At 37.3% G+C, this 15,902-nt stretch overlaps 1 protein-coding gene across 1 annotated transcript; it reads left to right on the top strand.

Annotated features, from left to right (window-relative positions):
• The first annotated feature begins 14,484 nt into the window (after nt 1–14,484).
• Nucleotides 14,485–15,763, top strand: LOC138339273 (uncharacterized). The gene is made up of 4 exons (XM_069290860.1): nt 14,485–14,714; nt 14,903–14,972; nt 15,126–15,354; nt 15,438–15,763. Exons 1-4 carry the CDS (start codon nt 14,485–14,487, stop codon nt 15,761–15,763), a joined length of 855 nt encoding a protein of 284 aa, XP_069146961.1.
• Nucleotides 15,764–15,902: the final 139 nt, after the last annotated feature.

Below are 15,902 nucleotides of genomic sequence, written 5' to 3'. Positions count from 1 at the left end.
CCCCAGATCACATAATTCTTTCACAAAATGTACTGACCCAACTGTACAAGGAATAGTGAACGCACCCGATCTTCTTTATTTTGTACTAGGGATCTTGTAGCAATAGCACTACAATGCTGCAATCTATCATCATCCTCAAAAGTGACCGATCTTTTCTTGGTGTCCAGATCTTTCATAAATTTGGCATAACCGGGCATTTGTTCTAGAGCTTCTACCAAAGGGACATTGATAGAGAGCTGCTTCAACATTTTTATGAAGCGTCGGTATTTACCATCCTCAGTCTTTTTCACTAATCTCTGAGGGAAGGGTGGTGGTGGCCTAGGCATGGGAATTACCTTGATAGGTACTTCTGCATCTTTTCCATTACTTCCCTATGCTTCACCACTACCCTTTACCACATTATCATTATCCTTTCTCACATTTTCCTCAGTAGATGGCATAGGTGGGTCAATGGTTTGCCTACCACCCCGAGTAGTGATAGCCATACAGTGCGCATCATTCTTTGGATTTTGGACAGTGTTGCTAGGAAGAGTGCCCGGTTGCCGTGTGTTCACTGTCGCAGATAATTGAGCCACTTGCAATTCGATCTGTTTAATCGAAATTGCATGTGTATCAACTTTTTGCCCAATACTAGCTAAATCACACCTCAACTCTTTAATGTGCTCATCACTAGTTTCGATCCTCCTCATCATTTTGTGCACTACATCCTCAACTTGTGCCATACTATCTCCACCATTCCTAGGAGTAACTTCACGATTTTGAGGAGGGATATAGGGCACATTCCTGTCATTTCTATTAGCACAGTTACTCCTGTTAAAGTTGTTGTCGCGGTTGTAGTTTCCATCACGGACATAATGACCCTCACGATTGTAGTTACCATAGTTCCGACCTGGGTTCCCTTGACCTTGGCGCCAGTTATCCTGATTTGAGCCTTGGGCGATTGGTCGGAAACACCCCGTCTGCTCATTCACTGCATAAGTGTCCTCTGCATAATAGCACTCATCATTAGGAGGGGGTGGTTTAGCCAAGTAGTTGACTGCATTTATCTTTTCTGCACCCCCTGTGACATGTTTTAGTACCAACCCAAGCTCAGTTCTCATCTGAGCCATTTCTTCACGAATCTCATCTGTGGTCGGGTTGTTGGTGGACTGCACTGCCAAGGTGTTTCTCCCTGTATCGGACTTCCTAGTACTCCAAGCTTTGTTACTTCGGGAGATTTTCTCTTGTTTTTCTGCAATCTCAGCATAAGGGCATTCTCCATAAGATCCACCTGCTATAGTGTCCAACACCGCTTTATTGTTATCATCCTGTCCCCGATAGAAGTATTCCTTTAGTGACTCATCATCTATACGGTGATTTGGAACACTTCTCAAGAATGAGGTGAATCTATCCCAAGAACTACTAACTGACTCTCCTAGTAGTGCCACAAAGTTGTTCACCCTGTCTTTGTGGTTTAATTTCTTGGAGACCGCATAGTAGCGTGCTAAGAAGACATCCCTTAGTTGGTTCCAAGTGAAGATGGAGTTGTATGGGAGCTCAGTGAACCACATAGCAGCCTCTCCCGTCAGTGAGAGAGGAAACACTTTGAGACCTATTACATCTAGATCCAAATCAGGCCTCCCCACACAACTTTTACACACTGCCCTTACCTTAGCTATATGGTCATGTGGATCCTCAGAAGGTAGCCCTGAAAACAAACCTCTGGCAGTGAGCATTTGCATCGGGCTACTAGTTACCACAAAAGTGTGTCCTGTGGGTAGAGAGGGCAAGACAAGTGGCCCATCCGAGTCTGCTATGTTATCATACCCTCTGTAGTATGCTTGAGGCCGTGCAACGGGATTTTGTTCCCTCTGTTAATGTTCACCCGGAGCATCGGGTAACATCTAACCGTGAACATCCACTGGATCTGGGATGTTCTGGTTTGGATCCTCATAATTTATTCCCAAGTTTCAATTCATATTGCGCAGTGTACGCTCTAACTCACGATCGTAGGGAAACAATGGTTCTCTTCCTCTCCGTGTATTTGGCATACAAGGAGGATAGTTCTGAAAAGAAATCAAAAACAATAAAACAAAGTAAAATCAAGAAAATATCAACTAAACTATAGTAATAAGTTCAAGTTAATGTAAAAGCTTAAATCCCCGGCAACGGCGCCAAAGTTTAATACGCTCAAACTTACTTCTCAAATAAGAAGTAAAGCAGTCATGTCAAGTAAATAACACAACTAGTGAGGTTGGGATCGTTCCCACGAGGAAAATAGTCTAGACTTAACTTCAACATATTATTACTATCGTTTGGTCAATAACTTCCTTGGAAAGTAAAACTATAAAAGGGGGGTTCTATCTCTAAATAAGTGAAAATAAACAACGAACTCGAAAGAGACACTGAACAGCTTTTAATGTTGGGTTTTAATCAATTAATCGAAGTAACTAGGGTTTACGTGTTCCCCACAGGTTCATAACTTGATAACTCTAACTATAACAATTCTTTCCTAGTATCTTGCATGCAAAGTGATAACTTATGTACTTCTAAATCCTTGGTCCGGCATCTAGTAAATCTCACTCCGCACCTTGGTCCGGCTACGTGTGTTGCTATCCTAACCCTTATCCTTACCTCATATTAAGCATCGTATTGGATATTTGACTAAGTTATTACCTCGTACCAATCAATACTAGCCTATTAGATAGTATACACTAAATCTATGTTAATAATTCTTTTCCTATTATCTACCTCCTTGGTCCGACAAGTAGCATTAAGGCGAGTTCTAACGTTGGCCATCCGTTAAAAATACTTCTAAACGAAAGAATTACTAATACATGCAAGACACTATTCTAGAATTGTACTTTTAATTAGGGTTTATCTCATTATTTGCCTATGGTTCCCACAACCCTAGTTATGGAGTTTAGTTACTCACAGCCATAAACACAATATTCAAATATATTAAATAAGAATACGTGTACTTACTTCAATGCGAAAGAATAAAGTCCGAAAGTTTGCTTGATTAATCACCAAAAATCACTTGTAAGAATCTCAAAATCTAACACTAATCAACAATCAAAAGTTCCAATAATCCAACAATCCAAAAGTCTAATAATATGGAACCTAACAATACGGAGTCTAATAATACGGAGTCTAACCTCAAAAACGAGGTTTTTCAAACTATTTATAAAAAATAAAAACCTAATTAAATAAGGATTCTAATTGTTGGAAATCTGCCAAAACGCGGCTGGGTCGACGGACCTCGCGACGGACCGTCGTGGTCACGACGGACCGTCATGGACTCCGTCGTCCCATACTTAGCAATTTCTTCTACTGCTCTCTTCATTCCCCTCGACGGCAAGTATGACGGACCGTCATAGGCCCAACGGTCTGTCGAGGGTCTTCGTTTCAAAACACTTCAACTCTTGGAATCTGGGTACTGGGATCACTTCTCTGAACTTCATGACGAACCTGCAGGACGGACCGTTACAAGCTACGTAACCCCACACTTGGTCAGACTTCCCCATCTTCCTTCAGCAGCTTCTCTACGCTGCCACCTACGGATCGTCACAAGCACGACGGACCGTCATCAGCTCCGTAGGTGGTCTCTTCTGCATTTCTTTGCTCAAAATCCCCGCATTCAACTTTGGACAGATTTCCTGCAAAACAAAGAGAAACTCATATAAAAACTAGCACAAAAAGACTTTCGGACATACTAAACTTAAGGAAAAAGTATTAATTATACCGTGAAACCATAGTATATCATAGAGCTACTGAATCAATAATTCTTTTATTCAACTTCGAACTTGGAGATTTTCATTGACGAAGAGATTAGTAATATAATCCAGTTACAGAGATTTTTTTAATAATAGCGGTTGACGATAAAACATCAGTAGCACGTCCCAATTTTATAGCAACAACGAAAACACTTGAGTCTATTGAGACAAAGAGGAATCATCCCCTTTTACCTCCATCCATCAGACACTCTTGGATCTATGTTGACCACAGTGCATCTCACATGTTCAGAAAATTACTCACAATGGAGTAGATCGATGTTGATTACTCTTTGATCTAAAAGTAAGCTAGGATTTGTTCTTGATACTTGTCGAAAACATAATTTCTCACCTGAATTGGTGGAAAAAAGGAAAAAGTGCAATGCATTTGTCTTAGCTTGAATAATGAACACAATTTCGAAGGAATTATTAAGTGGGGTTGTGTACGCTTCAAATGCCGCAACAGTGTGGGATAATCTAAAAGAGAGATTTGATAGAGTGGATGGATCTAGAATTTACAAACTTCACAGGGATATATCTATTATTCATTAAGGTAACATGAATATCTCAACTTTATTTTACGAAGTTATGATCACTGTAGTGTTTATATCGATCACATTCATTATCTACGACGATTTGCTTTTCTAATGGGGCTGAATGAGATCTATGGCCCGAAGTCAAATCTTAATGATTTCTCCTTTGCCTAATGTTGGCAAAGCGATGTGATGATAAGTTCAGTTGAAATCGAAAGGAATACTACATGAATGATTGAGAAAAATAGGAATGAGGCCACAACTTTATATGCAAACAAAGGTAGCCAGGGTTATAGAAACACATATCGAACTGATGGTAATAATGGAGAGTATACTAGAGGAGTAAATTTTAATAGTAAAAAGAAGGTAAATTGGAATTTGTTCTGTGAACATTGCAAGATGCATGGGCACACTAAGAACATTTGTTATATACTTGTATATACATGTAACATCTCTCAATTCAAAATAATCTACGAAAAATCTAAGAATTCAATATAGTAATCTTTGGAAATAATTAAAAATTTGGAAACTTACTTAAGTTAGGAAAAGTGAGTTTTTAGTCAACTTTAAACAACTATAACTTCGAGCTCAGGATATGTTAAGGACTTGCAGATATGGTTGGAAATCTCTTGAGATGACCTTTCCAACGCTGCCAAATTTGCGTGATTCCGAGTTTGTATGAGTGAGTAACGTCCTTCAGAAGTTGGTTGCTGGAATAAGAAAAGTCCAATCCAGATTTTGAAGAGGTAGTTTGGTCTTTTCCTTAACTTTGTAGTATTTTTTTGGTAATTCAGTTAGGGTTCTATGCTGAATTAGATCAGTTTACACTTTTACCAAAAGATTTAGGGTTTTGAGAGAACAGAAATGAAGAGGAGAGAGAGAGAGAGAGACTTCAATATAGATCTTCTTCCAGATACTCGTCCTATATCTATTCCGCCATACATAATGGCACCAACAGAGTTGAAAGAACTAAAAGAGAAGTAAAAAGATATTTTAGATAAAAGGCTTCATTCGGCCAAGTTTTTATCCTTGGGGCACTCCAATATTGTTTGTGAGAAATAAAGATGGTTCTCTTAGGATGTGTATAGATTACCGTCAGTTGAACAATGTTACCATTAAGAACAAGTATCATCTTCCAAGGATTAAAGACTCATTTTATCAATTTTAGGGTGTCATGAGTTTTTCTCAAATAGATCTTAGATTTGGATACCATCAGTTAAGAGTAAGGGAATGTGATATTCCACAGAAAAATTCAGAACTCGATATGGTCAATAGGAGTTTTGGGTCATGTTCTTTGGTTTGACCAATGCGCTTAAATCATTGGACCTTATTAATAGAGCATTAATACCTTATTTAGATATGTTTGTTATCGTCTTCATTGATGAAATACTAGTCTATTCAAGGAATGACAAATATCATGCTAGTAATATTAAAATAGTTCTTCAGACTTTGAAAGATAGAGACTGTTATGCAAAGTTCTCTAAATATGTGTTTTGGCTAGAGTATGTGGCATTGTTAGGCCACATAGTTTCTTGTGATAGGATTAGAGTTGATACTTGGAATGTTGAGGCAGTGCAAAATTATCCTAGACCAACATCTCCAACTGATATTAGGAGTTTCTTGGATTGTGATGGATATTATAGAAGGTTTGTATAGGGGCTCTCAACTACCTCATTCCCTTTTACGAGTTAACTCAGAAAATAGAGAATTTTTGATTGTCTGAAGCTTTTTAGAAAAGCTTTGAGAAATTGAAGAATAGGTTGACTAGCTTTGGGTTTATTGGAAGGTACTCAAGGTTTTGTGGTGTATTCTGATGCATCTAGGGTTGGTTTGGGTTGTGTGTTTATGCAAATTGGCAAAGTTATAGTTTTTGCCTCCAAACTGTTTAAAGTTTATGAAAAGAATTACCCAACTCATGACTTAGAGTTTGATGACATAGTATTCACCTTGAAGATATGGTGTCACTATTTGTATGTTGTTCATGTTAATGTATTCGCTGACCACAAGAGCCTACAATATGTGTTCACTTAGAGAGAGCTTAGTCTCAGACAAAGGAGGTGGATAGAATTGCTCAAGGATTATTATATGAGTATTCATTACCACCCAGGTAAGGCTAATGTTGTTGTTGATGCTTTAATCGTGTTATCTATGCGTAGTAACGCCCACTAGCCAAAGACATGCATAGAGTTTCACGATTCGGAGTCCAATTAACGAATTCCACCAAGGAGTAGTGGTGATGAATGAGGCTGAATCATCCTTTTTGTCAGGATTGATAGAAAAGCAAGATCAAGATTCCAGTTTGCTTGAATTGAGGTAAATGTGCATGAGCAAAAAGTATTAGCTTTTAAATAAGGGGGAGATGGTGTATTGAGATATCAAGGTATATTGTGTGTGTCTATGATGGATGTAATCCAAAAGAGAATAACAGAGAAAGCTATTCCTCCAGATACTCCATTCATCTGGTTTCCATAAAGATGTATCGTGATTTGAGGGAAGTGTATTGGTGGAGTAGCATGAACAATGGCATCACATAATTCGTTGCTAAGTGTTAAAATTGCCAACAAGTTAAAATAGAGCATCAAATTCCAAGTGGTTTGTCTTAGAATATAGAATTATTGGAATGGAAGTGGGAGACATATGGATTTCATTACAGGTATACCAAGGCCTGTCATGCAACATGACTCTATTTGGGTGATTGTCGATAGAAGGAAAATCAGTCCACTTTTTGTTGGTGAACACTACCCATCTGGTAGAAGATTATGCTAAGTTGTATCTTCAACAGATGGTAAGACTTCATGGAGGTTTAGTCTCCATTATTTCAGATAGAGGTGCACAATTTATTGCATAGTTCTAGAAATGTTTTAATAAAGGACTGGGTTCAAATGTGAACTTAAGTACTGCCTTTCATCCTCAGACAGATGGGCAAGAAGAGCGCACTACTTAAACCTTAGAAGATATGTTGAGGGCATGTGTTAATTATGTCAAAGGTAATTGGGATGATCACAAATATCTAATTGAGTTTGCTTACAACAAAGTTACTACTCTAGTATCAAAATAGCTCCATATGAAGCTCTTTATGGGAGAAGATGCAGATCTCTTATTGGATGGTTTAAAGTTGGTGAAGCTAGGCTTATAGGACCACATTTAGTTCACCAAGACATGAAGAAGGTGAAGGTGATTCAAGAGAGGTTTAAAACGGTGTAGAGTCATCATAAATCCTACACTGATACAAGGAAGAGGGTGTTGGAGTATGAAGTACATGATTCGGTTTACTTGAAAGTGTCACCCATTAATGATGATATGAGGTTTAGTAAGAAGGGGAAATTTAGTTCCCGATTAATTGGACCTTATATAATATCCAAGAGAATTCACAATGTATATTATGAGTAAGAGCTATAACAAGATTTAGCAACGATTCATCTCGCATTTCACATCTCTATGTTGAAGAAGGGAATGGGCACTCATTCATTGATTACCAACTGAAAATATTGATATCAAGGATAATTTATCTTATGAGGAGATTCCAGTTCAGTTTATAGATTTCCAAGTTTGAAAATTGAGAACAAATGAGGTTACATCAGTCAAAGTCCTTTGGAGGAACCGATTTGTCGAAGAAGCTACATGGGAAGCTGAAGAGGATATGCAGAATCGATATCCACATCTCTTTTGATCTAGAGAAATTGCAGACCAAGGTACAAATTATTTTCTTAGAACTCTTTAAATTAGGAGTAGCATGTTGGTTGTTGCATGTGTTTGTTCGGTGTTTGAACATGATGTTACCACCCTTAACTAGTAGGATTAGTCTAATTTGAGGACGAATGTTCCAAGGGAGATATATTTTAACATCTCTGAATTTGAAATAAGCTAGGAAGAAGTTGAGAACTCGAAATAGTAGTCTTTGGGAATAATTAAAAATTAGGAAATTTACTTAAGTTAGAAGAAATGAGTTTTTATTCAACTCCAAATGACTATAACTTAGAGCTTAGTATGAGTTGAAGGCGCTCCCATATATAGTTTGAAAAATTGGGATGATCTTTTTAATGTTACCAAATTTGCACGAGTTCGAGTTACATATGAGTGAGTTACGCCCTTTGGAAGTTGGGCAATCGCAATAAGTTTAAAAGGATAGTTTGGTCTTTTCCTTACCCTATTAATTTATTTCTTTTTTGTAATCAAGTGACGGGTCTAATATAAATTATATTATTTACACTTTTACCAAAAGAGTTAGGGTTTTGAGAGAAGAGAAAAGGGGAGAAAAGAGAAAGACGTTCAAGATTCATCAAGATCTTTGTATTAACTTGTGGATTTCATCGTGATCCCTAAAATGGTATGTGAGCTTTCCATCAGGTTGGGTTTTTCCACCCACGTGCCAAGCATGTTTGATACAGCGCGAATTTGTTCTAAAAGATTGGAATTTGGATGTTTTTATGGTCATTCTTGAATTTCTTTCGTTCTTGAACATGAGTTAAGATTTAGAAGTTTCTTGATGAAAGAGTGTTGTTTGTTGAGTTCATTGGATTAAATCCATGTGTAGATAATACGGTTACATGAATATAAAGTAAATTTGCAAAAAGGAATTAAATTAAAATGATTTAAGGCTAGAACACAAGAGGAAAAATTCATCAAGCATATAGAAATCATCCAAAAAAATGAATTACAACCTTGAATCCATAACTTCAAATTCAAGGATAGATAAGAACCAAGTTTAGGAATTTCTTAGAGTCTTTTCAAAAAGTATTTTACAAATGCTTGTAACTTTGTTTTAAGACTTAAAGATCAGGTTGAGAGAGTAGTGCATGTAAAAAGCGAAGTTCATTTTCGTCAAAGTAAGATATAGAGACTAAGTATTCTCAAAGAGTTATAAATGTTTTCACATTTAAATAAGAACGGAAATTGAGATTTACAAAGAGCCTTTAAGCGAGTTTTCAGAAAAAGTAATCTCTTTCAAAAATAAAGCAAGAGGGGAAATATTAATTGCCAACGTAGACTTTGAGCAATGATTTTTAGCAGTAATCTCAAATCACAAACGAAAGTATGTTTGTAAAACCTAAGAGCTAACATAATAATATTTTTGGAGTAGTATTGAGCACCAATATGAGGGGAGTTCAGACAACTTAACAACTTCTATGAATCATGTAGTCATCATGGGTAGAAAAGGATCATAATTTTTAGATGATTCCTTTAGTGCTTATTAGCATAGACTAGTGGATTCACTTAGTATTTAGGGTTCTACACTGATGGCAAGTTATAGGATGACCCTGACAGCGTGAGGCAAAAATTTGTATCATCACTATATCTCTTAAGTGATGGTTGTCAGTTAGTGAAACTCCCACAGAAGTTAAATATATATTATATACATATTATATCTTTCCATACATCTCAAAGTTATTTTATATTTCTACATATATACAGAGTTGACAACATGTTTAACAACTTTTCGTTATATTGCACATGTTTTAAATTGTTATATATTAAAATCATTTTAGTCTTGTAGATTTAAGTTAATCTAGGTAAGATCTTCAAATTCTCGTTTCAAGCCTACGTATTGTTTAGCATTCCAACCTCCATACTCTTAAATTCAACATACTGATCCCAGTTGGCCTGCATCGTATTATGATGTAGATACATGTAATTAGGATCAGCATCTGGTGCAACGTTGATCCTGTGAGCAGGTCAGAGTCAGTTGGTGAGCCTCATTACATTCCAGAGGACATTTTTTATAACCTTCTTTCTAGTTTTCAGTGGTTAGGATTATTGGGGTGTTGTCCCAACATCTCTCATTTTATAGAGGCTTTGTAGATAGATACTATTAGTTTTTTAGTCTTATTCATTTCCATTGTAAACGTTAAGACATGAGTTTCCATTTTGGTTAAGTTATTACCTCTAAGTTATTTTCATGACTTCTATCTCTTGTGTTTAAGTCTTCCGCTGAGTAAGAAATCCAAGGCAAAGGTTGGCTTGCCTCCAACAATGGTTCTCGAGTGTCTACCACGCCTAGGATGTAGGCTCTGGGGGTAAATTTGTTATCAGAGCACAGAGTTTGAAAGTCCTTAGGAGTCTATGAAGTCGTGTATGTATAGTCCTAGTTATCGGTGTGAAGTCCGCCACATCTATAATTAGCAGGCCTCAACATTTAGGAAATTTCTCATTTCTTTCATACTCACTTCCTGTGTTAGAGTATATCTCTAGAAAGTTTCTTTGTAACCTTTCTTACGCGTAACCGATTGTGAGATGGGCTTTGTTTGAGGAGGCCTTTATTAGGAATTTATTTCCCCCGTGATATAATAAAAGATAAAAGATAGTTGTTGACATGAGGAGTAGGACGAACTTGTTTATAGCTGGGTTGTCTCGTCTATCAAGTAAGGTTGTGATGTTAATAGATGACTTTGGAATAGCAAGATTGATGATCCATGTACAATAAACTTAGGAGGAAAAGCTAAGGGATAGATAAGAGTTCAAGAATAAGAGGTCTAAGACATAAGGAATGAGTTCTGGCAAATAATGTGAATTGGTCTTATTTTTAACAGAAGCAAAAGGGATCTACTCCATCATCTGCTAGTGCACCTGCACCTAAGAACAAATGTGAGTACAATAACCAGAACTTCAGAGCTAAACTTGCTTATTCTCAAGATATCCTGGAAGAAGGGGGTAGTAAGCCTCCTCCATGCGCCATGTGTGGTAGGAATCATTCTGGTGCTTGTTGTGATGGCTCCACTGGTGTTTTCAAGGGCGGTCAGAATGGGCATTTCATGCGAGAGTGTCCAAAGAACAAGCAGGGAAATAGTAATGGGGGCAACAGAATCTAGTCTTCTTCAGTTCCTTCACCAGCTAGAGCTGCACGTAGAGCGGTTTATTTCAGTACTGATAGTGGAACAAACCACTTTTATGCTCTCAACAATCTCCAAGAGCAAGAGGATTCACCAGATGTTGTCACTAGTATGATTCAAGTCTTTGACTTTACTATTTATGACTTGCTAGATCTAGGAGCAAGTTTATATTTTTAAATCCATATGTTAGTATGAACTTTGACATTTTTCCCAAGAAACTTAGTGAAATCTTTAGTGTTTCTATACTTGTGGTGAGTCCATTCTACAAAAGAGAGTTTATAGTAATTGTCATATTTATGCCAATCACAAGAGTACCATGGTTTTTTTTATTGAGTTAGATATGATAGACTTTGATGGCATTCTTGGTATTGACTGGCTTCATGCCTGTTATGCCTTAGTTGATTGTAGGACTCGATTAGTCAGGTTTTAGTTTCCAAATGAGTCAGTCTTAAAGTGGAAAAGAAGTTCAGCACTGCCTAAGGGTCATTTCATTTCGTACATTAAGGAAAGGAAGTTAGTTTCTAAGGGTGTGCCTATCACTTGGTCTGAGTTAATGACTCATGTGTTAAGGTACCTCCTATTCAGTATATTCTAGTAGTAAAAGTGTTTCCATAAGTCTTTCAAGATGATCTTCCTGGAGTCCTCCTGAGAAATATTGACTTTAATATAGATATTCTTCTTAATACTCGTCATATATCTATTTTTACATACAGAATACACCAACATAGTAGAAAAAACAAAAAGAGCAGCTAAAAGATCTTTTATAAGGGCTTCATTTGACCAAATGCCTCTCCTTGAGGAGCTTTAGTCTCATTTGTGAGAAAGAATGATAGTTCCCTTTTGATGTGTGTAGATTACCGGCAGTTGAAGAACGTCACCATAAAGAAAAACTATCTCTTCCAAGGATAGATGATTTATTCGATCAACATCAGGGTGTCATTGCTACCAGTTAAGAGTAAGGGATTATGATATTCCAAAGCCAGCTTTTAGAACCTGATATGGTCATTGCGAGTTTTTTTCATAGTAACACCCCGTATCTAAAACAGACCAGAAATCAACTTTTCAAAAATCTGCAGGTGCAAATGACGATTACCATAAACAGATCGTAGTCTAATTTATGGCCCTTACTGTGCATCTGTCATTTGAATCTGAAGCCCCAAAAAAACTCAGCCCAGAAAATTTGACCAAGTGTCCAACGACGGACGGACCTACGGTCCGTAGTCTGTGTTTGTCGATAAAGACCCCATTTACCCATTCTGACAAGAACCAAGACTGACCAGTATTGTTCGTAGATGGACCGACGGATCGTAGGTATGAATGACCATAGGTGAAAATTAGCATACATTTAGGGGGAAATACAGTTGGTTCAACTTTAATTGATCATAACTCTTAGAACAAAATTAATTAAGTGACCCATGACCTACTAAATTAGGTGTCCCATGACCTACTAAATGATAAATAATTGAATTATCTTTCCATAGCTACCGAGTTTGCTAAAATTAAACCTCCAAGTAAAAAGTTATGTCCATTATAGTAAAGGCCTGTTGAAAAGACCCAAACGACGGACCGTCGATTGAACGACTCATTTGGTCCGACAACAATTAGCTCAGGGGTCTTTTGGTATTTTTCCACTTTGTTTAAACCCTAAGATACGTCATTTTTACCCGAAATCATCATATTCTAGTTAGTTTAAGCCTAAAACATAACTAAAACTTACCTAAGTCAATAAATCAAAACTTAGAAAACTAGAAGCTAAGAAAAGAGCAGAACATCAAGAACCCTATTTCAAGAACGCATCAATGTTCCAGCAGTTGGTTCCTTTCACCCAATGGGTCCCTCATTTTCAGTCAGATTCTTGATTCCCATATCATGATTAGACTTAGGATTTCTAGAACTTCAATAAAACTTCATGAATTAATTACTTATATGTTCCAAATCAGATTTCCATGTTATTATTCAGTTTATCGCATGAATTTCAGATTCCTAGCTATGTATTCCTTTAGTTTTTAAGTTACACATGCTAGGTCAGATATTTCAGTTACTTTAGATATATATGCCTCAGTTATAAATGCATAATTACCATATTAATTATTGCATTCTCAGTTTGTATGTTCAGTTTTGAGATATCCAGTATTTACAGAAACTCAGTCATAATTTGTTAATTACATAATTCATTGAAAGTAGAATAATGCCGAGTTGGACTAGGATTCAGTGTACCCAATTAGTCCCAAAATTACTAGCCAAGTAGGTTGTAAGTCCCCTCTTTGGGAAAATAACTTAGTGATCATGCCAGCAATGCCTTTATTCCTCTAGTAGGGTATATTAAGTCCCCTTGATAGGGCGTATACATAGGACTCCGCATTTAGCTCATGTGATTTTATTATCGGTTATTAGTAGCTCCCACACTTCAATCAGACTATCTTGCACTGACCATATTTACAGATCAGTTAGGATCCAGTCTCAGCATATTATAAATTTGGTCATTGCATCAAATTAGCTCAAAACTTAGTATATATATCATGTTCTGATTATTATACTTGCTTTTGTACTTGTTCAATTATGTTTTATTTAAGATTTACTCTATCCTACATGCTTGGTACCTTCAAGTACTGACGCATACGTGCGCTACATCTTCTCATGATATAGGTTTAGGTTTTTTGCATCTAGATCGCGCTTAGATCGATTTCTGATCTCCAGTTCAGCAGATTCAGTGGTGAGCCTCATTCTCCGAGGAAAATAGTCATGTGTTTCTTTTCAGTATTTAGTCCTTTAGTTTTAGTTTTTGCTAGTCAGTTTAGAGGCTATTTTCAAACATACTTAGTCTCAGCTTAATATAGATTTAATAATTTCTTTGTATTAAAGTCATCAGTATTTCATTTATGTAGTTATATTATATTGGTATTCCCCATCTTATCATTTCAAATTATGATTTATCTTCCGCATTCAGTTTATTATCTTTAGTATGCTCATAACCATGCCAGCAAGGTTAGCTTGGGATCACTTGTGGTCCTAGATCTCGTGTCCGCATCTTGGGCTAGCTTGGGGCGTGACAAAACTTGGTATCAGAGCACTAGGTTTAAGTGTCCTAGGATGTCCAAAAAGTCTAATTAAGTAGAGTTATTTTCATGGGTGTGAAGTGCACCACATCTAATGTGAGGGAGGCTACAAAGTGTTTTAAGAAAACTTCACTTTCTTGTTAGTCTTATTATGTATAAGGTTTCATCTAATTCCTTTACAGCTCGACGTTCTACGTTTCAAATCATACCTCCTCGTAGTGCTAACGCCAGGAATGCAAACGTAACTCCTCCAGTCCCAGATTAGGAAATCTTCAATGTTGAGTACAGAATTTCCATACTGATGTTGGCTTAGAGTATGACCAAGCAGAACAATCGGGTTTATGCTCCTATGAATACAAATAGAGGATCATCAGCAGTAAGGGTCCGTGACTTTGTTATGATGAATCCACCTGAGTTATTAGGATCGCAAACTAATAAGGATCCTCACAATTTCTTGGATGAGATCAAGAAGATTTTTGAGGTAATGCAATGGAATGCTTGGGTTGAGTTGGCATCATACCAGTTAAAGGATATTGCTCATATCTGGTACACTTAGTGGAGGTAAATAGGGGTACAGATGCAGCTCCTATTACTTGGGAATGCTTTAGTGAGACCTTTTTGGACAGTTTTTTCCAAATTGAGTCGAGAGAAGCAAAGGCTCAGGAATTCATTAATTTAAAGCAGGGAAATATGATGGTCCAAGAGTAAGGTCTCAAGTTTAACCAACTCTCCAGGTATGTTTCTCACATGGTTGCTGACTCCAGGGCTCATATGAATAAGTTTTTGTATGGAGTGTTAGATTCGGTGAAAATAGAGTGCAGAAATGTTATGTTAATGAGAGATATGAACATCTTTAGGCTTATGACTCATGCTCAAAGGATTGAGGGTGATAAGCTTAGGGAACAGTCTAAGGAGAAAAAGAAGGCTAATACTGGGAATTACGACTATTCTCAATAGAAATTGGGTGGTGGAAATGGCTCGCAGAGTCAGCAGAAGTTTTCAGCCCCAGACTCTTCGTCAACTTGTGTTCCATCCTTCATGAACATGTACAACCAGAAAGATATAGCACCAGACTCTAAGTATCAAGGAAGTGTTTTAGGCAACAAGACTTACCCCACTTTCCATAAGTATGGTAGGAACCATCCGGGCGAGTGTCTCACAGGAAAAGAAGAATGCTTTGGGTGCGGTCAGTCTGGTCACAGGTTGAGGGATTATCCTTCTAGATAAGATCATGGAGGTGGTAATGTTAGTTTCACTCTACAACTTCAGCAGCACCAACAAGTCACCCTACTCCACAAGGTAACTCATCTGGTATAGGTAGTGATCAGCACCAGAATAGGTTGTATGCTCTTCAGGCTTGCCAGGATCAGGAAGGTTCGCCTGATGTAGTCACTGATACGTTACGAGTCTTTGAACTTGATGTTTATGCATTGTTAGATCCAGGGGCTACTCTTTATTTTGTAACTCCTTACATAGCAGTCCAATTCAATGTCAGTCAAGAAACTCTCTCAAAACCTTTCTCGGTCTCTACTCCAGTCAGTGATCCTTTTATAGCAAGATGGGTAAACAAAAATTGCCCTGTCACAATCTCTTAGAAAGTAACGCAGCAGATTTTGTAGAGTTAGAAATGGTATACTTCAATGTCATTCTAGGCATGGGTTGGTTAGATTCCTATAATGCCTCAGTCGATTCTTGAACTAGGATTGTTTGTTTTCAGTTTCCAAATGAACCAAT

Source organism: Solanum lycopersicum, chromosome 11 (assembly GCF_036512215.1).
Source record: "Solanum lycopersicum chromosome 11, SLM_r2.1".
Taxonomy (NCBI): domain Eukaryota; kingdom Viridiplantae; phylum Streptophyta; class Magnoliopsida; order Solanales; family Solanaceae; genus Solanum; species Solanum lycopersicum.
This window is presented reverse-complemented; position numbering and strand designations above follow the sequence as displayed.